A 23,529-nucleotide genomic window follows, 5' to 3' on the forward strand; every position below is an offset into this window, starting at 1 on the left:
GTCTGCCTTCCCCTCCCAACCCTGTACTTTCTGTGCCTCTGCCTCCAGCCTCACTCTGGGCTCCTCTGATACCAGGGGCCCTGATTCCACCCCACTGCTGTCCCCATGTTCTAGCTACTCTGCTCAACAATGCTTGTGTAATTTTTGTCATTCAGTCTGGCCTGACCACTTGCAGGCTAAGTGCACAAGGGCACCGTAGCCCCTGGCTCCAGCCAGCCATGAGGTATCCCTTGCCACGGCTCAGCTTTATTCCTTTTGTAAGTGGATCCCTGCCCTCTGGCCCTCTCCACTCATCCATGGGTGCTTACAGCTGATGGAAAGGAGTGCCCAGGAGTGCTGCTGATGGAATGCTGGAGTGCACAGGTTTTCCATGAGGAAAACCAGACATACACAAAGCTAGTGCTATGCCTACCCCTCAAGGCTCCTTGCGACACGTGCTACTGATTATTTGGCCACCAGTATCCTTGATACTCTTATGTCCAGTGTGGATAAGAGGGAAATTTTTAACTCTAAAAGAAGCAGCAACAGGCTGGGGAGATGGTTCAGGTGTTAAGAGCACCCATGTGGCAGCTCACAACAACTGTAAAACTCCAGTTCCAGGAAGATTCAGCCCCATCTTCTGGCCTCTGAGACACTGCACACATGTGGTGCACAGACATACATGCAGGCAAACACCCGTACACATAGAATAATAAAAACATTTCAAAATGATGAAGCAGTGTGGCAGAATCTTTAGAAAAGAGGGCAAAGTATTGTGGTCCTGAGTGGGCAATGGTGGAAGGGAGGGATTGTCTACTGTCTGCCTCTCCCACATCTGGTCTGCAGCCATCCTTAGCAGCCAATCTCCCACCTGGGTGGAGAGCACCGACTAACGTGTCTCCTGCACACCCATCCTCACCTGCTAGCTTTCCACCCTTGCTAGCCAGCACCTCCCACCTGGGTGGAGAGCATCGACTAACGTGTCTCCCGCACTTGTTCCAGATTGCAAAGGAGGATGCTGTCCTGCCAGCAGCTCTCTTCCCCTCTCTCTGTGAGCTTGTCTTCCACAACAACCCTCTGGTAGCTCACACACGAGGTATGGTGGCCACAGATCTGTCCCCCGACCCAGTGCTCAGTGTCAGCCCTAGAACCCCCGCTTGCTGCTGGGGAGTGGGAGTCGGGTGGAATGTGAAGGGGAGGGAAGGCTCCTCTACCCTGGAGAATGGAGCACAGCTGTCATTGCTGAGCACCTGGTTGCCCCACAGCAGCCATGGCAAACTGGCATTAACCTCAAGAACTTTGGTGGAAACCAAAGTTCACAATGGTTTGCACTGCTCAGGACCACTTGGGGTTGGAGGATGGGGAGCTGGGGACTTTGAATTTTCTGGCCCTTACTTGAGCTCTATAAGCTGCACCGTGCTTGCAGAGCAGGGCTGTGTGGTCTCGTTTCCATCTCTATCTGGGGTTGGCACAGCATTCTGAATGCAGCTCTGTTGTGGTGCCCACTATCTCCTGGCCAAAACCCAACAGCTGGAGGTGTATGAGAGTCCTGGGCCTGTTGTGACACCAGTAGGGTTCTAAGCCTTGCTGTACTTTGTCACTTTAGCCTCTGTGTGACACTTCCCTTGCTTACAGAATAGGAATAATATGACACCCACTTCCTAGGGTTGCAAAGAGAAGTACAATTGCACTAACACACACAAAGTAATTTGAACAGTGCCAAACACACAGTAAGCCCCAGGAGATACCAGCTAATGGTCTTCTTTTCCTTCACAACACCAGGGATCCCACCACTGCTAAAGAGCTTCCTCCAGGAGCGCCTGGGCATCCGCTTAGTTCGAAGGAAACTGGTAAAAGCTAAACACCATATGTTGATGCCTCGGAAGGAGTCACGAAAGGTAAGCCTTCCAACAGGACCCTGCCCCGGGGGAAAGGGAGCCTATTTTAGCATCCACACTAACTTGGGCACGAGAACATCCCTCCCCAGACAAACCTGGAACCTCTCTCTTCATTGGCTCCCATCCCATCTTTCCTTGTCAGACACAGCTGTAAGCAGGGTGATAAGACAAGAGAGCCCCAACAAGAGGAGGGAGAGTGAAGAACCATCCTAATTTTACAGAGAAACTAGGGCCAGAGAAGGGGTGGGGGAGAAATCAGCCTTGAAGTTAGACCCATCTCTGTCTGTAGCTGTGTGACCTTGGCAAGAGTTTTTACCTTAGAGTGACTGATCCCTCGCTCTGGAGCCTCATGTGGGCTGGATGAAAGGACACATGACACTCTACTGAAGAGCCCAAGCCCTTAGCCCCACAAGGTCCCCGTGCAAGTTACAGTCTGGGGTTCCAGAACTAGATACACAGCCCCTGCCTAGGCAGGCTGAATTATCATTCTAGGGGGCTCCTAGGCTCATATCTGGGGACCATGGATTAGTGATCATCATCCTCTTGATCTAAAGGAATTTAAAAAAAAATCTGTGCAAAGCTCTTGTCTCCTAATGCAGGCATTGCTGGTCCCCAAATGTAGACACACCTATCTGTCCTTTGCCATCTGCTCTGTGGCTGTTTCCGTCTAACCAAGCCCGAGCCCTCAAAGGAGCAGAGCAGGGTTTAAAGCCAGAAATGGACATTCCTAGGGTTTCTGCGGCCTACTCTGAGGATCTACCATGTCCCTGCACACAGTGGAGGGAATGTTTGTGAGCTGGATGCTAGGTACAGGCTTCTGTCTCTCACAGTGGCCCATGAGACAGTGGTCCGTGGCCGGCACACCATGAGCACTCACACTCTCTCCCAAGAAAACAGGCTCAGAAAGGTGCACCAGCTCACCAGATACAATTAGTGTTGGGTTCAGGGTGCCCGCCCCCCATCCAGCTCCTCCTCCTGCTCAAGGTCCTGAGTAATTGAGGTTGTAATGAACACAGTACTAGCTTGTGAGAAACAGAGAAAGCACTAGAGTGTGTCTAGGTGCACATGCCACTTGACCCCAGAACATGGCTTAGGCCTGAAGACAGCTGGGATAGCAGTCTGTGTGCAGTGTGCTGAGAGGTGGAGCTACACATGCAGGCCAGGCAGACCTGGGACTTTTCCTCCTCAACTCCCTACACAAAGGCAAGAGGTCCAGCTCAGGAGGAGAAACTGGAGGAGAACACAAGAGGCAGATAGACCAGCCTAGTACCAATGGCTGGGGTTGGGCCTCCAGTGAGGCAGGGATGCCGTGCCAACTGTCAAATCACCGTGTGGGAGAGGGCTAGGAAAATAGGGTAAGCTGGCTTGAGAACGTGTTTCTCCAGTAGCTCTCCATCTGCCCCTCCCCATGCTGCCAAGGGCTCCTGGTGTCCTAAAGCCCCAGTGTATGCTGTCTTCCCCCCTGTGACATGGATTTTGAAGAAGATCCATGGCCTTCAGGCTTCCATTCGAAACATGGACTCTACACATATCAAAAAGAAAAATTTTTTTCTTAAAATGAAACTTATTTTAGAAAGGAGTGTCCTTCCTACTCCTCAGGTGTCAGATCCCGGTACGGGCGGGGTGGGGGCAGGAGGAGTAGTCTGCCCTGTTCACAAGGAAGCCGCTTCCAGGGATCCAACTGAGTCTCAGCCTGAATGCTCACTCCTAAGTACAGACAAGGCAGGCCAGCCCCCGCTCCCCCTGCTGCCTGCCCCAATCCCTGACCAGGGACAGTGCAGGAAAGATGGTGATAGGCCCCCAGGTGAGTCATTCCACAGCTCCAGAGACTTGGCTCAGGAAAAGCATGGTGTGGGAACCCTTGAGGAATGTGAGAGGCACTGTGGTAAACTCTGAAGAGGGACACCAAGAGCAGAGTGAGGCCAGGGCCAGGCTGAGGGCCCAGGCCCAGGCCTTTCACCTCTCCGCACCTGGGGAAAAGGCTCATTGTTCCTGGGTGATTTATAAAATTCGTATGTGTGCAGCAGCGCCCATGTGGAGGTGAGAGAACAACTTGTGAGGGACAGTCCTGTCCTCCAGGCTGGCAGCCGGAGCCCTTCCCCTACTGAGCTACCCTGGCGGGACCCAGGGAAGCTGTGTCCTCTATGCAGGCAGGGCGCATGTGATGCCCTCCGGCCTTCCTAGACACACTCCCACTATACAACTCATCTGAGGCTGGCAGGGCCCAGGACTCACTCCTAGCTAGAGAGCAAATCTAATACAGCCTTTCTCTCACACAGGTGAAGACCCACATCCCCAAGGTGCCAAGGTATTCTCTGGTCCCCCATCACCTGTCCATGACAGACAAGCCTTCCTCAAGTCTTATTCCGGAGACAGAGCCAGGAGTTGAGGGGCTGCCCGCTACTGAAAACACCTCTCATGAGGCACTGCTGGCCACTGAGGGCCCAGAAGGGCCCTCCCTAACTCACCGGACCTTTGTGCCAATGCCTCCCATTTGCTCCGACTCCACCGTCCACAGTGAGCCCGTGTCCCAACCAAGCCATACAACTGACCTCTTGAGCCCAGAGCACCCATCAGACGAAGACGCCAAGAGTACGGAGTCCATCTTCCTGACCCAGGTACCTGACTCTACCCCTGGCTGTGGTGCCCCCCCCCCGCCCCCGTTCCTGCACTGAGCTACCTGTGCTGCTATAGACTGCCCAGGCCAGGCAGGGAAACCTCTCTGGGCAGCTCTCAAGCACCCTCTGATCAGGGGCAACACAGGACACTAGTAGTCCTATGGCACAAACAGCATCTCAGATGTCACTAGGATATGGTGTTGGCCAGTTTGCAGAGTCTTGTAACTACTCATGCCTTTGCTAAAAGTCACCTCACTTTTCATGCCACCCTGGGTCCTAGGAACAAAGATGGCTCAGATACAGGTGCCACCTCAGAGGTGCTTATGGTCTAATGGGAAAGCCGACAGGAGCAGACTTGCCCTGTGTGCCAAGACTGGGGGAACCCAGGGGAAAGACCTGAGGAAGCCTGCCTCTGTTCTAAACCAGAAGGGCAGGGGAAAGGGTCGAATGAGCTACACTTCCCAGGCCACGGAGATGTGAACAAGGTGGAGATATGGGCAGAGGGAACAGGAAATGCGGTGCAGGGGGAGAAATTAAAATGGAAAGTTTAGGTGTGAGTACAGCAGTGTGTAGAGCAATGGGTTCTCAAGTGGGTCATGACCCCTTTGGGGTTGAACAACCCTTTCACAGGGGTCACCTAAGACCACCAGAAAGCACAGATATTTACATTATAATCCAGACAGTAGCAAAAATAGCTACAAAAATAATTTTATCCTTGGGGGGAGGGGGAGGTCACCACAACACAAGTAACTGTGTTAAAGGCCACAGCATTAGGAAGGCTGAGAACCACTGGTGCAGAGAAAGGAAATACAGACTGAGCATCCCCAATCAGAATGATTCAAATCCCAAATGCTCTGAATTCTGAAAAATGTTTATGTGCCAACATGCCCACAAGAGGAAAATTCCACATCATGAAATTGTGTTTCATGCATAAAATCACTTAAGATATATGAAATTACCTTGGGCTATGTACATAAAATATACATAAAACAAGTTTTACATGTAGTCTTGGGGTCCATGCTAAGGCATCTTACCTTGTCATGTAAATATTCTAAAACAAACATTCTTCCCCTGGGTATTTCATATAAGAACTGTTCAATCTCCATAAGGCTAGGAGAGTTGGCAGGGTCCCCCAGAACATCCCTACATGGAATAGGTCTTCCTGTATTGTATAAAAACCATTCCGGTAGGCCAAACTGTTCCTGGCTTACCTCAAAGCAAGAATAAAGGATACAAAACAAAACAAACACCCTCAGCATGGCATTCGAAGGTCTCCGTCTGGTCCCTGCTCAGCACTCTAGTCACCTGTTACATTACTTTTTTATGTGTTATGCTGTTCCGTGACTACTGAAGCTGCATCCTTTGTCACAGCTTGTAGTCAAGCCCTCTGTTTTGTCTGGGAACAGCTCTCCTGTGTGCCCAAGACTTGGCCAGATGAAGGAATCACTTCCTATGGTGTTTTCTGGCTGGCTTTGGGCCGCCTCTGAGATTGCCTGGATTGGCATGCCTTCTCCAGTTAGCACACATTACCTATTCTGTTGACCCCCTCTGTGCCTAAGCCCTCCCTGTATCAGGGCCCATGCTGGGACTCTGCAGGGATCAAATGTGTTTTCTTCCTGGCACAGGTGAATGAGGTGCCACCCTCCACAGTCTACAGGGAAAAGTTAGAGGCAAAGGAGAGTGAGCAAAGGAGACCATTAACTGCACCCAGAGAGACAAAGAGGACTCGGAGGAGACAGCCCTCTGACACTATGGTCAACAAGTACGCCGGCTATGAGGAGCTGCTCACAGCCAAACCTGATCCGGCCTTTGTGGAACCAAAGGGTACGTCAGGCCCAGGGGCATCCCCTCAGCCCAGAGCAGGCCATGCTGGGCCAAGATTGGTGCTGCCCTCCATTTGAATGTCTGTCAGAGGGGTTTCTTAGGGCATGGCAGCATCCCTGTCATTTGCTGTCATTCACTGCTCTGGGGTCATGGTTTTTTCTTTCTTTCTTTTTTTTTTTCTTTCCTTTTATTTTTTTTTTTTAAATGTGCTTGCTTGTTTGTTTGTGAGCTTGTATACCATGGCTCATGTGTGATGGTCAGAAGACAATTAGAGTGAGTTGGTTCTCTTCTCCTACCATGGCTTTTTCAAACTGGCTGGATTAGCCCAGTTGCCCTGAGTAGAAAATAGCTCACAAAGGGTTAATGACCAAACAAAGCCAGGTTCCTGAACTCTCACCAGCCACTGTTAAAGCCCAGTAGACAGACTATCCTCAACCCTTCCCACCTGGTTTGGGGCAGCAGAGAAAGTGCCCTCTCTGCTATGATTCTAATTACTCTGATGTGCCAACAGTATCTGTGCCTCCAAAAGAGCCTGCTGGGAGCCAGTTTTCCCTGTCATGTGACCCCTGAGGTTAAGGAATCACCTTGAGGCCCAGTCTTCCCACTTCGGGCTCTGAACTCATGGGGACATTTCACTCAATGAATGGTGAAGCATTAGGTGGGGGGGGGGGGAGCAGATTAGGGAGCCCTAGGAATGGCGTTCTTGGGCACTGAGCAGGTCAGGGGTGACACTTGTTGCTGCCTTCTCTGATAGGTATCCAGAAGAATGCACAGGCCCTGCATCGCATGCTAAAGCAGCCACTCGTCTGCCGTTCCTCCAAGCCCAGGCTGGACAGTTTCCAGAAACCCTACATCCCCAAGGAGAAGCGGGTAAGCACCTTGGCCACTGACCCTAATCCTGAGTTCTGAGGTCTCTGCAAGTGCAGATCTTGGGACACTTAGGTCCCTTTTTCAGCACTCCCTACTGCCCTCTGCCGGCCACTGTGAGTGCATGAAGTGACAGACCTCCTTACCTTGTGCCAGGTTGGGCGGGTACCAATCCCACCCCCACGGAAGACTCGAGCACAGCTACTGGATGACATCCTCATTCGCATGCGGGACCCTCGGAACGTCACTGAAGCTCCACTGGGTATGGTGCCACTGTCCCACCAGGGCTGGTGTCTAGCAGGGAAGACTGGGTGTGAAGCTAGTAGGGAGCACGGGAAGCAGGGAGGCTGTGGGAAGCGGGAATTTTCGAAACGTCTACTGTGTGTGCAGCGCAGGCAGGCAGGAGGCTCCCACTTCCGGGTTATGAACTAAGACATGACTACCTGCTGTCAGGGCTGTACTGTTTCCACCCACCAATATACTTTGTGCATCTCTGGGCCAGGGTAACAGGGCGAGCCTGGTGCTGTTCCCTCTCGTCCCTGCAGGTGCTGTGCTGCAGCGGCGCGCACAGCAGCGCCTGGTGAACCAGAAGCAGTACCGGGAGGCCAAGCGGCTGCTCAAGGAGTTCCGCTCACGCTACAGGCAGTTGGTACGCAGCTCGCTGCGGACTGTGTTCACAGCCAGCCCGCCGCCTAGGCCGCCCACCCGCCGCGCGCTGAGCGCGAGCCAGCCCAAATTTGGCCGCTTCCTCGAGTTCATGGATGAGTTCTGTCAGGAGACCCCGGCCAGCGACTCCAAAGAGTAGAGCCTCGCACCGCCCTCCCCAGGGGCTCTGTGCCCTGGACTGTGCCCAGGCCTGAAGAGAGGGGGTTTGGACTCCATCTCACTCCGTGGTCAGCATGTGGAGCTCGGCAGGACCTCGCCTCCGCGCCCGGCCAGGCTGCACCTGGGTGGCTGGCCCAGCAGCAATAAAGAGTGGTGCATAGAGCAATACAGCGGGTGCTAAGCATTCTTCTTGGAAGCCAGGCCAGGGCCACAGCGGTGGTATCACTAAGGAAAACTTTCCACTGATACTTGCATCCCATAAGAAACCCACCTGATGTGATGCACTTGCAACAGCTCCAATAAGTGTTGAGGCAGGAGTAGCATGGAAAGCCTTGGAGTTAAGTGGGCTATAGCCAGCAAGAGGCAGTGTAGCAAAGCAGAGGGCAGGATAGGAAGATTTCTATTGTGAGGGTGAAAGAAGATGGATGGATTGCACCCTTTTGAGATCATGGCTGGTAGAAGAGCAGTGAGGGGTTAAGTTCCCAAGGTCCCATAATCCAGGACACAGGCTGAAGACAAGAACACAAACATCTGGGCTGGGCGGGCACCCAGGTTCACAGTAAAGGTTCACTGGCCAAGGTAGACTGGGGCTGCTGCATTCTTAGTGTGTGCCCACCTGCTTCAAGAGCATCTGGAGAAGTCCACCAGGGTGTAGTGTGGGGCCTAAGACTTCTTCCCTGGGGTTGGCTACTTCAGATCAGGGCAGCAGATGGGTCCAAGAATGCTTCTTGATTCTCAGCAAGGCAGACTCCCCAAATCTAGCTCCCAACCATTTGCATAGTATTGAACTCAACTTCACAGATTTGTGCAAGTAGCCAGTTACGCCCAGCTGTGATCATACTCAGATAACACATGCATGTACCATCACTACACAGGCCACACCAGGTGAGTAGCCCGTTCACACACCTGACAGAGGTAATGCCGTGGCCCACAGCAACAGCAGCAGGCACATTGAGGGCATTTGTGGTCGACTTGCTAGATTGGACTTTCAGAAGTTCCAGAGCAATCCATCTTTCCTTTATTAGGAGAAGCCACCCTGACAAGTCACAGTCAACCCACCAGGTTCCACTTCTGGAGAACCTCCTAGGAACCCCTGCTTCCTAGGTTTCCATTCACATATTCTCAAGAATGGACCAACCAACATACCTACCTACCTACCTGCCTACACACACACACACACACACACACACACTGTTCCAACCTAGTTTCTTGCAGTCTCCCCAGTGAAGGAGCTGACTCTCTGAAGGAGAGCCCCATCCTTTGTTGTGGCAGTTTTATTGGTTATGCTACATTGGACTGTGTAGCCTGTCCTTCAGTTACAGCTCTGCTCTTTGCACCCCCACGGAACTCCAAAGAGGGCACACTTGTCTGGGCTAAGCACCACCTTCTCTGTTGACATGCTGGTTGCCTCCTCTTGCTAACTTTCTGATCATTCTGAATTCCTTACTTTGGTTTCTTAGGCTGCTTTCATCAAGAGCAGAGTTCAAGCATGAGCCTCTTCTGTATATGTAACAAAATGTTGCAGCTGAACCCCAAGCAGGAAGCCACTATGTAGTACCCCAATTCTGCTACTACTCAAGACTTGATAAACTGTTGTGGCAGGTCATGTTTTTCATCTTTTTTCTTTGTACTTTCTGACAGGGTTTCCTGTAACAGGACAGCCTCAAACTATACAGCCAAGGATGGCCTTGAACTCCTGATGTTCCTGCCTCTGCAAACTCAATGCTGGGATCACTCTTAACTTTCAGCTTCAATTACATGTGTCCTTCAATCTTCCCAAACTGAGCTGTCTAGTCACCCGAGACACTAGTGAGGCTATGGGAGACCTGACAGATGGAGGAGTAGATTGTGCTCACACCCAGAATTAACTCAGAATCTCATAGTACAGTGGGTAAAGGGGGAAGACAGCCTGGTCACCGCCCAGCCAGTTCCAGTCCTGACAGCAACCATAACTACACTGTTGGCCAAGGACAGTGGTAGAGGTTTGTACTGCAAGGTTAGCTGAGACCACAGCAGAAGAGGTAACCAGCAGCTTTGGAGTCAGAGGGCCCAGCACCTAGGCTCTGAACTGGTAGAGCCAGAGTTCCCATCTGTAAAGGAGGCCATCCACCATACCTACTTACAAGGGAATTAACAGTGTGCAGAACGTCTTGCTACTATAGGGATCAAGTACTGTTTTCAAGTCTCCAGCGGGCTGCATGTTCACTGTAATCACTCTCCCTTCAAGGCCTTGGACAGAGGGACTTTAGAGATCCTGCATGTACTGGCATAGTATTCCAGGCTTGTTTTCTGAGTTTAAGTGAAACTCCTATCAAAGGTATTTTTATGACTTTCTGAGCAATGGTTCCAAAGAAGAATATTTTTAACAACCACATTTCTTAGTGCAAGGACAGTGGCATCCATCCCACAGTCATTCTTTACTCCAACTCATGTCTTCAGAGAAGTAGGAATGATCACAAGATGTCAGGAAACTGTAAATGCTGCCCACTAGAACACATCAAAAGGTGTACTTGTTCCCTGTGTAGATCCCTACCCCAGGGCCTTCCCACTCATTCTGAAGACCAAGGTGAGGCTTTTCATCCCAGGGGCTTCTCTACCCCAGGACAGCACTCAAGCAAACACCTGTCTCGAGCTTAGTCCCCAGTGTGGGACGCAGGTCTCTAGAGACCAGTCAGAAACAGACTGTTTGCTTTCATGAGGCTGCTTTACTGCATTCTGTACTTGGGCCTCGCGGGGAACAGGCACATACACTTTGAAGAATGCGCTTTGGTACTGTTTTAATCACACATCATCACCCCACTTGATGCCACAGCACTTCACTGTGGTAAAAGCATCCCTGGCAGGGAATACCTTGTCCCAAGTCCTCTGTCAAAAGGCTCTTTATGAGTCAAGGGGGTACAGACAGCAGTGGCAGGCCACCAAGCTGCAGGGCCCCTTCTCCGATCCTAATGTAAACAGTCTGAATAAGTCACAACTACTAGACCACAAGGAGCTATATATAGCAGGTTGCCTAAAACCAGACAACTGTTTTATTATTTCTAGGTGGAAAGGTTCGGCTCTTGGCTCTTAAGACAACTGTATTTGTAGAGTTAAGAGTAAACAGTGTATCTGGTGCAAAAAGAAAGGGAGGGAGGGAAAGAAAAAACAATAGTTGGCATTTCAACTAGTCACTGCCTGTCTTGCATAGCCTCTGTTTTCTTGCTTCACTGGGGGCTAATGGTCCTGTCTGTTGCAAACTGGGATCTGCTGGGCTGCACTGGCGGTCCAGCTTGGAGGGCTAGGGAACTGACTGCTGCTGCTACAGGGATCTGGCACAAGGAGAAAGCTCTGCTCGGCATGGCTTGACACTGAAGCCTTCGCCGTCTGTGCACTTGCTTGGCGGTAGGGAAGGGAGATGAGCAAGCCTAACCTTAGAATGGCTTTGTCTAACTAACTCCTTCTGGACCTGAGGCACCAGAAAGGGAGGAGCCTGTTTAGAGCTAAGGTCAGCCCTCACACATATCTGGCAACAAACTCAGGGAATGGGAAAGTACCTTCTTCCCCTCAGAAGAAGCACGGGGGAGAGACAGAGAGCAGTCTGCTCCCATGGACAAGGCGCTTCCTCCACCATCCACTTTGACTACATTGGTGACCTCTGTATCTTTACACCTCTTCTACTGAGCAGTCTCCAGAATGCTCCAGGGGAAAACCACAGGGAAAGTTACATTTCTGGGTCATCAAAGAAAAGCTCTGCCACAGCCTAGTCCTCACAACCTGCTCTTCCTCATAACTTTAACCAACTCCTCTCTGTAGAGGCTAAATCTAAGGCGCATTCTACAGTTGATGAGGAAAGGGCTGGCTAGGGTAGGTTTAAGACCCTAATGATTAGTTTGATTTTGAAAGAATTAGCAAAAGCTATAATTAACATGCAACAAAATTCCACTCATTACTTAGCTCATACTATGGGGTTTTCCCTATTATGTATCCTATATATCATGGTGTATTCAAGGGATGTAGGTACATCTCAACAGAAAGAAACAAGGAAAAACAAAAGCCATTCTAAACCTGTTACTTGGGTGTCCCCATCATTCACTCAACTGTATAACTTTCACTATTATCCATCCCTAGAGAACTACCTCAGAAACCGAAACAGTGGGCTGGTCCACTTTAAAGTGGGCTGGGGCTGGTCCAGCTTTAACATCCCATATATGAGCTAGCCTCTACCCTCTTCAGAGGGCTCTCCACCTCAGTGACAAGCTAGGAAGAAGAAACCCAAAGCCACTGTCAGTTTTGGTGACAGGTCAGCCTGTGGGATGCATTAGGAGGTCACTCAAGTGAATAAGAAAGGGCTTCTCTGGCCCTATCAGTGGTCCAGACCTGACTCATTTCTTGGAACTTGAAGTAAATGCAGCTTTGAATAGGGTGATTGGCCTATAATCATTGCAGGAGAAAATCCATTCTTCCCTGGAAAAGTTACTTAGGAAATGGAAAAAGCAGAGTTAATCAACTCATAAATAGTGATTGATGAGGTATGGAAAACATTGCCAGTGACAGGCTGAATGCTAGATTGATGTCCTGAACAGGACCACTGAAGAGCAATGTTACAGATGAAATGGCCTTTCTAAGACCATTAACACACTCTCTAGCTGAACACACATCCATACACATTGCACTAGACAAGTCCCCAACAACAGGGACTATCCTATGTTCCCGAACAGGGTGGAGTGGTCTAAGAGCGCAAAAGTGCCTACTGAATGAACACGGCCTTCAGTCATCAGCTCCCCACTTTAGTCAGTGGCTAGTTTGTAATCAGACAATAATTAATTAAATAGCTCTACTCTCAAAATACTTTTAAAAGACATTTATGACCAGTACACCCTCCATACAAGAAGTTTTGTTTTGTTTCTTTTAATAAATGAGGTCAACTAGGAAAGTATTCCTTGACAAGCCTTGGACAGACTTAACTTTTTTTTTTTTTTTTTTTTTTTCAAGAAGTAACTAAGGGACAGAGGTCAGTTGCTGGCTGAATAATCCTTGACTTGATGCCATCAGGTCCAGATGACGTCTTCCAACAGGTATAATCAGCTGTTCATGAAGGGCTACCAAACCCTTTTGAGGATGACACATCTCTTGATTTCCCATCAGAAAGACTCACCCTCCTGTTCTCATAATTTCCTCTTTAATAAGAAAACAAGCAGAACGCATATACAAAAGGAACACAGCAGAGTGTGGGCAATTCCAGGGTGAACAGAACTACAGTGACTTGTGAGGAGCATTTATTTTGTGGAATAGTATCTTTCACTCCAGCGCACCAACCCTCCCAACCATCCTATTTCCCTGTCTCTTTACTCGTTAGGAATCCAGTCAACAACTGTACTTGCAAAGGACTTCAGTAAAGCACTGAAACAGAAGTTTTCAGAAACAGGTTTAGAGACCAGATGTGGGAGTATCTCGCATGCAGCACTTTGGTAGCTTTTCCATCTTCAAAGCTAAGTGGACTAAGGGGTAAACCTTCCTCCTCAAGATAAACTGCTCTGCCTCTACTGCAAGGACCACTGCTCAGCAGGAAGCGTGGGGAACAACACTGTGTACAGCAGCCTGGGTCTCACTGGGGTGCACAGGGACAGCCACAGCCCAGCCCAGTGTCTGCAATACTCACTTAGCAGCAACACTGCACCTGCAGCCTGCACTTGTTGCCACTGCTATACACTCTTAAAATCAGTAGTAACTAGGGGTAAGGAGATATTTAAAAAATATATTTTTCATCTATTAAAATATTTTATCTTTTTTTTACCAAAACCAAAAATTAATTCCAACTGAAAGTGTTTTTCTAATGATTAGTGACATATAAAAGGGTGGCATGTGGAAAAATAAGTGTCTTTGCTACTACCCAGTTAAGACTAGCTTTCTTTCCAATAATAATTACCAAGGTCATAAAGGAAATATATGAAATGGCAGAAATTTCAAAGTCTTCTCTAATGAATCTTCCTTGCATCTGCAGACCAGGGCCAGCTCTCTTATTTGGGACATTGGTACACCTTCTAGCAGCCCTTAAAGAGAAATGTTAGGAATATAAAGTAATGAGACTATTGCATGTTTTTAAAACATACACCCACACCTGGGGCCACACACAGGTCCCCACCAGAGCAGCTGTGAAGCCACCTTTCTTAGTGATGGCCACACACATCCAGCATCCCTGGGAATAGTCAGCTATGAGCTGCAGAGAAAGTATCTCTGCCTGCTTCAAGGGGACACCTTGCTTGGGACACCATGTGCTCCTTCCCACCTTCCTAGAAGCTTCAACCACTCTGGGCTCATTCCAGATCTGAAGTTCTCTCTTCTAGAATCCCAAAAGCCCGACATCTGCCCTGAGGAAACAGCACTACCGGTGACCTCCCTCAGTGCTGAGGAAGGAGTCTGTAGTTCTAGCTACTTCTAGACTTTGAATGCTTCAAAAACATTCCGATCAAAGGCAACTTCACTGGAGAACTATGCAGTACCCTGCTGGGACCTTTCAAGGGGGACAGCATAGACACCCTGGAAGGTTTCTTCCACATGACTATGGTAACAGCTGATACAGACACAGGGAACACCAGCCCACCTGAGAGTCCCTAAATCATATCACAATCCTTATTCTCATTGAGCCCAGAAGGGCAGAAGCACCAAGCACCACCAGGGATGCAAAAGACACATGGTGTCAGCTGCTAAGAAAAATAAACCCCAAAGGTCCATGGGACTGAATTCACCAGCTGCATCCAGCTAGATACCTTACTTCCACAGTATGGAGTCTCAATATTGTCCCTTGCCTAACTTTGGGGCAAGTTTTTCCTGATTTTCAGACCAAAATTTCAGATAGCCATTGCCACGTGGAAAGAAGTAAAGAAGCCTTAAAGTTAGTTCATCTCATAGGCTAGGACTCCTGGGAAAACAGGAGTCTGTAAACGGGGAGGGTGAAATCACTACATCTCAGCAATGGTCCAATCTCAGCAATGTTAATTGTTTCTAGGTGGGCTTTGCAATGTCACACTCAATGCCTAGCCGGTCTCCCTAGGTAGCCCTGGCTTCCCCGTGGGTTCTGTTTCCTTTGGGCACCCTGTGATAGTGGAGAATCCATGGGATTTGTGGCCAGGGGGCAGCACAATGGTCAGCCTGAGCTACACCACTTGGCAGCTGAGAGAACCAGATGGCCTGCACTGCAGCTTCATCATCCAGCTGACACCACTTACAAGTTAGGTCTCAGGAAGACCAGGTGTCAATCACACAGCATCAATCAAATGTCATAGTTTAAACAGAGAATATAATTAACCTCTGGAGAAGCAAAAGTTCTAAGCTCAACTGATTTAAGTATGTAGAGTTATTTGTGGCAAAGGGGAGACAAAGACAAACATGATCACCTATTTATCTCGGACCTTCCAAAGCACTGCACTGCTTGTCAGAAGAGTGGATGTTTTTCTGCAAGGCTGCCTTAAACACTGCTCTGTTGTAAGAAGCCTTATGAGTGTAAGAAGGGACCCTCTCCCTGCTTCTCTGTGGCCATCATGTTCACAAATGTATCCATTCCCAATCTCATTCCAAGTGGGTGCTGCCAGATTTGGGCCCAGAAGCCTTCAGAGTTGGCCCACTCAGCGGGTGAGGAGTAAGGCCCAGGTCCTAGAGAGACAAAGATGCAGACTCTTGGCTTTGATTACCAAGGCCCCAAAGCATCTCAGAACCATACTGGACAGTGTTTTGCCATTGAAAGAAACTCGAAGTGAGAACATTCAGCTAGCTCTCTTGGATAAATGACTGAGGCAAGGGCCTCTGAAAAGCAGGTAATGTTACACTGTACACTCAGTGCTACTTGGCCCCAGCCAGGCTGCTGGACCGTAAGAGATACTGGTCCATGTTTCCTTTCCGCCGGTTCACAGTCCGCCTCTCGCTGTCAAATATGCGCTGTGACTGCAGAGCCATTGGCTGGTCCTCTTCCTCCTGCTGCCATTTCTGCCCCACCTCACCCAGCCCTGGGTCTTTGGGGGCCAGGCCCATGTCACTGCTGGGTGGTCGCAGTTTTTTAACACCATTTTGTTCCAAGTGCTTGGTCTTACAGCGCCTTTTCCGGCCCCTACGCAGAGAAGGAATTGGCTCCTCTCCTAGGCTGTCAACCAGAATGCCATTAGCCAGATCAAAATGGCCAAGTGTCTTCAGCTGTTTCTTTGTTTTGAGAACCCCACCCAAAACATCATTTTTGGGTAGCACTGAATTAACTGCCGAGGTCTTCATGACTGTGCTTATACAAGTTTTGTCTAATGTGGTGTCTAGGGTGGACCTTGACTCCTCAAACTGCTCCCCTTGCAAAGGCAGCCCACTGGCTATTCCTCTCTCTGAGAAATGGCAGGTTTCCAGCGGGACCTCGTGGCTCCTTTTTCTAATGTAGTCCTGTTCTATTTTTGTCTGGTTAACAGAAGGGAAATACTCAAGGGCAGTGGAGGTGGGCCCAGCACACTCTGAGAGCACCTGGGCCCTGGACAGTCTGGTACTTAAAGCCAGAGGTGGCCTCTCCTTGCTGGAATGGATAGCTTCAGAGCCTGGTAACTCTTCCCCTCCTTCAGGGGCCAGGGATGTGAGAGTGGCTTTGGAAAGGGTCTTCTTGAACTGTCGCTCCTGGAAGATCTGCTCCCACTTCTTGAGGATCCGTGGGCTAGCCTCGTAGGAAGTCTGCTTCTGCAGGCTTCTGGTCAGGTTGCGTGGTGTAGACTTGATGATGAGAGGGCTTAGCACGCGGCCATCGGGGAGTCTCTTGGGAGGGGTGCATGGTGAGCAGACGATGGGCTTGAAGTGGTTTAGTTCTTCAGAGATACTGTCGTTGCTTTCAGGGCTGATAGAGCGCTCTGGCTTGTGCAATGAGGCCAAGGATGAAAGGGAGCTGAAGGGCAGGCGCTTTTCTACAGTTAAGTCAGGGGCTGAGAGGCAGCGGTTGTTTTGACTGGACAAGAGAACACCAATAATGGGAGCAGAGCCTGGAGTTATAGTTGTGACCTGAAAGAAATATAAAAGATTGTGTATGTGTGTGGTATGTGTGTCTGTGTGTGTATTTTTCTTTACTTTTTGTATTATTTATTTTTCATTTTAAAAAGTGTGTGTGTGTGTGTGTGTGTGTGTGTTTGCACATGTATGTGCAGGTGTCCAAAGAGGCCAGAAGAAGGTGTTGGACCCCCTGTAGCTGGAATTATGGGAAGCAACTGCCTGACCTGGCTCTCGTTCTCTGTAAGGACAAGTGCTCTTAACTGCTGAGCCATCCTTCAGCCCTCTCATACAGGTATTTGTTTCTACTTAAGTCCTTTAGATGGTGGGAGGATAGGGAAAGAAGGTAGAGGAAGGGTAATGTGTACCTAAAAAAATGGTGAAATCTCCAGACTAAAACATATACACACACTTGAAGGAGTTAGCAACATTAAAATATGAAGATAGGTTTCATTGAGACCTTTTTAAAAGGTATCCATCTATAAGGCTGGAGAGATGGCTCAGTTGTTGGGAGTGCTGCCTGGTCTTCCAGAGGTCCTGAGTTCAATTCCCAGCAACCACATGATGGCTTACAGTTATCTGTTGTGGGATTTGGTGCCCTCTTATGGTTTGCAGGGATACATGCAGGCAGAGCACTGTATACATAGTAAATAAATCTTTAAAAACAAACCAATTAAAAAAAAAAAAGTGTCTATAATGGCTTAATACCCCCATCTGTCACTAATTTGAACCTTCTTCCTTCATACCTGCTGTATAATTCTCTATGCAACTAATGTGATCTGCCTTGTTCAGGGGAAGCTACGTGTGTGTTGAGGGATAAGATGGAAGGTGGGAGAGTCCCAGCAGCCTGAGGCTGAGGTGTACCTTGGCTCTGTTGGGTGGAGCTGTTCTGAGCCTGCTTTTCACTCTGTCCTGAACTGTGTCACTGCAGCTCTGACTCCTCTGCACCTTGGTGTTAAGCTTCCTAAAAAAAAAAAAAAAAAAAAAAAAAGAAAAAGAAAAAGAAAGAGAGAAAGAATATATAGTTACAATTAGTCTATACATGTGTTTAGGAAAGGATGACAATCTCTTTTACCATTCTAAGCCACTCACCAAGAAAGAATTCCCTTAGGTAGCTATAACAGGTTAACTTATTAACCAAATGCCAAAGAGAAAGAAAGGACACTTAATTCAGGCTTGTTTCCAGACCCTGCCTTGGTGAAGTAGAGGACAGCTGTTTGCCAGGCTCACAGAGTGAGGGTATTTTACCCACCTCAGAATGGTGTGTAGAGCATTCAATCTCCTCACAAACAAAACCTGTTCTTCTGATTAGACCCAAACCTCTCCACAAGCAATCTAAGGCAGCCACAAAACAAAATATGGAAGCATTTAGGAAGATGCACCACAATGTTCTGTGTTCTTATTTAGGGAGTCAAAATTAAGTATAGTCTCTTGCTTACCCCTTTACATTTGAGTTTCCAGAGACCTAAGTCCCAGTGACTTAAAAGTCTTCCAGAATGCACAATTTTTATCTTATGTATTATGACTTTACAATTTTTGTTGTACTTTATGTGTGTGGGTGTTTTGCCTGCATGTATATCTGTGTAACACATGTACACCTGGAGACCATGGATCTGGCAGAGGACTGCAGTGACAAATGGTTGTGAGCTGCTATGTGCATGCTAGGATCTAACCTGGGTCCTCTGGAAGAGCAGCCAGTGATCAGAAACACTGAGCTATCTCTTGACTTAGAACCACACCCCACAGTACCTGCACTGAACATTGTAGTCCACTGCATTACAGTATGATAAATGAAGGAACTGGGAAGCTTTTTATAACTAAAGCTCCAAGTGGTTTGTTGCTGTTGTTGTTTTTCACCCTCTCAAGAGTTTTATAATTTAGTTGTTATATCTGATCTAAACTTGACATGTGGAAAAGGTTGGGCCTAACATCCTCTCAGCTGTATGGAACGCTAGATGGAATCTACTAAAGAACTGCATGCAGACAGCAAGCAGTCATCTACACCACTCTACAAGTAATTATTTTTTCAACTCTGCTTTAATCAAGCATTTATAACATACTAGTACATATAAGACACTGATGGGCCCAGGCACTGAGGATCTAGAAAAGATGAGACAGTTCAGGTCTTCAGGGAATCAGATCAGTGGGACAAATAACTCAGTATTATACAATTTGAGGGCATAATAAAACATCATGGCATAAGACAGAAATGGCAAAAAAGAGGGTTATTAATAACTGAGATGGAATGAAAAAACTGGAAAATCTACAGCATATTCATTTTGCTGGATGAATAAGTATTTATAATAAATCAAGGCAGACACATAACTATGTAGACAATTCTAAACAAATTATTTCCTCAACTGACACTATTTAGCTCTTTAATGGGATACATCATATGAACTCTTACAGAAAATATTTTAATGTCAGAACTGCTTCATAGAAACCTTGAGGGAGGGGGAGAGGAAGAAGGGAGGGTGGGAGGAAGGGAAGGACAAGGAAGGATCATCCTAGTAGAGAAGGCCTGTCTAGCACTTGGAATGGCTTCTATTCCTGCACCTGTGTGTTTCTCCCTTTCTATGTCATACGGCCACATAGGAAAAAATGGTGGCTGCATAACACATACTTGCATTTTAACAAGAAAATTCAGCACTTAACTAAAATGAGATGAGAATCTCTCGCAATTTTGGAGCAAGCAAAAAAATTCAGCATCACCTTAAGAAGACAGTTCCTTAGATGCACGCCAGGTTGATGCTTAGAAAACATTTAAGTTCATTTGCATTCCTAGACACCAGGCAAACTATCAGTTACCTAAGCCACTTGAGGTGGCCTATAGGAATGACTAGTGTTCTAATGTTTGGCCCATAGGGAGTGGCACTATTAGGAGATGTGGCCTTGTGGGAGGAAGTGTGTATCACTATGGGGATGGGTTTTGGGTCGCACATATTCAAGTTATGCTCAGTGTGGCACACAGTCTCCTGCTGCTGCCTGCAGATCAAGATGTAGAACTCCCGCTCCTTCTCCAGCACCGTGTCTGCCTACACACTGCTATGCTTCCTGCCATGACAACAACGGAGTAATCCCCAATTTAATGCTTTCCTTTGTAAGAATTGCTATGGTCATGGTGATTCTTCACAGCAATAGAAACCCTAACTAAGACACCAGCACAAAGGACTTTGTAAAAATGTGCACACTGACCAAGGATTAAGAGCTGAAAGAGGCGGCATTATTATTTCAAATACATGGCTTTTGGTGAGGCAAACAGACAACGAGAAGAAAAGATTTTCTGACCAATACAAAAAAGACCTTTGCAGCTTCCAGTACAGCAGCTGTCTGGAACACTGAATTTGATGCCACTGCAGGTAGTCAGGCTGAAACTGCACCTAAACCATGAGTTCTAAATTCTGTATTGAGGAATTAACAATACAGGCTAGGAATCCATCTTGTCAGGGGAAATGTCCAAGGTGACAGTCACTAGTCTAGTTTCAGGTCCAAATTACAGATACACAAATGACAACAATCTGCAGCTGGGAAAACCACTTCCCATCTCTCCCACTAGACTCCATATTGGTGGAAGAAAAAACCCAGGGAGCAAACTCACATTTGTGGTGAAGCATATAATGAAGACACCTAAAGAAGTTTCTGAGAGTGAAGATATTTTTGATAAACTTTAGCATCATTGAAATTTTCTTTGTCATTTCACTTGGAAAGCACACTTTGAATAGCAACTTGATGCAAAGCACTGGAGAGCAACTCATAACAATGTAATTCAGAGGCACATTTAGTCACTGAAGGCCACCACGTTAGAGTGTCATTAGAGGGTGATTATTATATATAATCTTAGAGTCTGTTATTCTAAGGATTTCATCTCTCACATTCCCAGATGTGCCAGCACCATGTAAAGAGGCAATGTTTCTTTTTCCAGTGAATGATCTTGACACCTTGTTGCCTTGTTGAGAATTAACTGACCAGAAATGTATACATCATTTTTGGACTCTCTATCTGTTCCCTATTCTAGCATCACAGTTTTGATTGCTACCATCAATCTGTCCTTTTTCTGGGCAGTTTCAGTTATTTGGGATCTCCTGATCCCACATGTGAATTTTAGCATCATTCTAACATATTGTCTACCAAGATGTCACTTCCTTTATTTAGGTTCTATAACAATCAAACTTTGGGGTTTTGGTATTAAAATGTTATGCTTTTCTGGTTAATTTTATTTCTAATTATTATACTGTTTGATCCTAGTAATGGATCAAAATGGGATGGTTTACTCATTGTAAATTATTCACTGCTAGTATATAGAAATACAACTGAATTTGATATAGATGATGGCAGAAGAGAAAACTGATTCCTGCAAGTTGCCCTCTGACCTCCACAGGCGCGCGTGCACACACACACACACACACACACACACACACACACACACACACACATAATAGGTGTAAAAAAGATAGGTAAATAAAACTAAGTCTTAATGAAGATTAGATATGATATTAATAAGACTTTGGCTTTGGGCATGACAGTTGTGGGAGATGGACTCCAGTGTTTTCCTTCTGGGTTGGTCATGCTCATATACTATCCAATTAGCTGTCTCAAAACCTAAACTAACAATTGAACTTCACCTGACTTGAATATTTGTAAGATGGGCTCTGAGATCCAGGTTACATAATACCAACCTTAATGTGAGCTAACAAAGTCTAAAGTCAGTGTTTGCACATTAACTGTCCTGTTGTGGCAAGAATAGGCTAGGAGATGGGAAAGAAGATATAGAAGAGATCGTTCTATAAGCACACTCCTCTGTGCTTGTACAATTCAGTCCAAGAAAGAACAATTTTTAAGGCCTTTATGTAATAGCCCATTAAACTGCAGGCCCTCTTTCAGAAGAATGAATTATACAAGTACAAGAGTAGAGCCAGAACTGGAATTCACCCATTCAGCATGTACTCCAACAGGGGCAATGGCCTTTTGATATAATAACAATTTATTCTTTAAGTTATAATATTTCACATTATAATATTGTGATCTTTGGCTTTATTAGAAAAATGATTTTATTTTTCTTCCTGTTTCATAATTATTAAGATATAGCTATGATTGGGTATACATAACCATGAAGTGACAATTATTGTGACTTGTAATGCTGTACTGGCTCACACTGTGAGTCTATCTTCATCACTGTGTGACATAGGCTTACCCACTTACTTGGTTCTGATTCTATTGACTAAGCTATCTGTCTAGCACACATGGCCATTCCACAAACATCACACAAGTGAACGAACATGAAGGGGAGGCCTTCAGGGTACTATTACTCCAGGGATGACACCTACAGGAAAAAGAGATCTGGTGACTTCCACTCTTAGAAATCTTCAAGAAAGGGTACCAGATTGCTCCTGAAGAACATACACAAAGGTTTCCAGAGCAGACATTATAGCAGAGACCTTTCAGGACAGACCCTCTGACAAAGTTATTAGACATGGTAGCTTGTCATGGTTACACACAGAGACCAGTAACTTCTCCAGGAAAGAAGAGAGGCAGCAAGAGAGGCAGCTACTACATGGTGTTGGCAAGAAAGAAAAAAAGAGCCCTAGCAGGACAGACTACAGCTAGGATATCTGAATCTTCTTCGAATCCCCCAAGACAGCGCCCCTTACCAGCAGGAAGTAGTTTGGAAAGAACGACGCCCAAATTCCCAAATATTGTGTATAAATGTTTGTTTTCATTTAATTGGACTTTGTTATATAAAATTAAATAAAAAATACTCTATATGCATAAAAAAAAAAAAAAAAAAAAGAGCCCTAGCAGGAAGGATGAATAATGCCAGCTTTAAGTTAAAAAAAAAAAAAAAGACAAAAAATGGGGTCAAGATTGTGCTTCATACTCTATATTAGAATGGAGCACAGCATGGAGTAGCCACTTTTAAAATATCTACTAAACAAATGATTCACTTCTTGCCTGCCTGTCTGCTTGCCTGCCCTACAATATTCTTCCAGGGTCAAGCAACCACCCAACCCTGCTCTCTTTTCCTTCCCAGGATCTGCAAAGCCTAAAGGATCCAGAAATTCCTTGAACAGGGTCTTAAAAAAATTCCTGAAACCCATGTTAGATCTAGTCAAGGAAAAGAAAGTCAACACAGCCCTCATCCCTTCTAAGAGTTTTACAGTCCAGAGGGAAAGTCTACAGATACCATCAAACCAAAAAGGACTCATTTCCACAGGCAAAAGGGTCATATTTTGCAACTACAAAATTAACATAATCCTACCCACAGGATTTGAGAAATGGGTAAATATAAAAATTCAGGAGGGGCTGAGAAGACTGAGTTTGGTTTCAAAGACCACTTGCTTGTGAGCCCAGTGCTAGGAAGATGAGGACAGGTGGGTCCTGGACTCCCTGGGCTGTCAGTCATCTAGCCCACTTGTCAAGCTTCAAGCTAATCAGGCACCCTGTCTCAAAGAACAAGGTATATAGCTCCTGAGGAACACCACTGGAGGTTACCTTACGCAAGCATGCAGCATGCACGCACGTACGCACACGTGCGCGCGCAC

At 47.1% G+C, this 23,529-nt stretch overlaps 2 protein-coding genes across 2 annotated transcripts in view; one reads left to right on the forward strand and one right to left on the reverse strand.

Annotated features, from left to right (window-relative positions):
* Positions 1 to 8,179, forward strand: part of Xrra1 (X-ray radiation resistance associated 1) — a 52,469-nt gene extending 44,290 nt beyond the window's left edge. The window contains exons 11-17 of the mRNA XM_051192335.1: positions 982 to 1,075; positions 1,762 to 1,877; positions 4,157 to 4,495; positions 6,121 to 6,319; positions 7,074 to 7,189; positions 7,343 to 7,448; positions 7,732 to 8,179. Of these exons, the coding sequence (XP_051048292.1) occupies positions 982 to 1,075; positions 1,762 to 1,877; positions 4,157 to 4,495; positions 6,121 to 6,319; positions 7,074 to 7,189; positions 7,343 to 7,448; positions 7,732 to 7,991 (1,230 nt within the window). The 3' untranslated portion in view covers positions 7,992 to 8,179. The remainder of the gene's footprint in view (positions 1 to 981; positions 1,076 to 1,761; positions 1,878 to 4,156; positions 4,496 to 6,120; positions 6,320 to 7,073; positions 7,190 to 7,342; positions 7,449 to 7,731) is intronic.
* A 4,975-nt stretch (positions 8,180 to 13,154) lies between these two features.
* The window catches only part of Rnf169 (ring finger protein 169), a 54,768-nt gene continuing 44,393 nt past the window's right edge, over positions 13,155 to 23,529 (reverse strand). Inside the window, exons 5-6 of the mRNA XM_051192336.1 lie at positions 17,855 to 17,954; positions 13,155 to 17,005 (exon numbers count right to left, since the gene is read on the reverse strand). Coding sequence (XP_051048293.1) covers positions 15,827 to 17,005; positions 17,855 to 17,954 — 1,279 coding nt within the window. The 3' untranslated portion in view covers positions 13,155 to 15,826. The remainder of the gene's footprint in view (positions 17,006 to 17,854; positions 17,955 to 23,529) is intronic.

This window comes from Phodopus roborovskii, unplaced genomic scaffold, assembly GCF_943737965.1.
Source record: "Phodopus roborovskii unplaced genomic scaffold, PHOROB, whole genome shotgun sequence".
Lineage (NCBI taxonomy): Eukaryota > Metazoa > Chordata > Mammalia > Rodentia > Cricetidae > Phodopus > Phodopus roborovskii.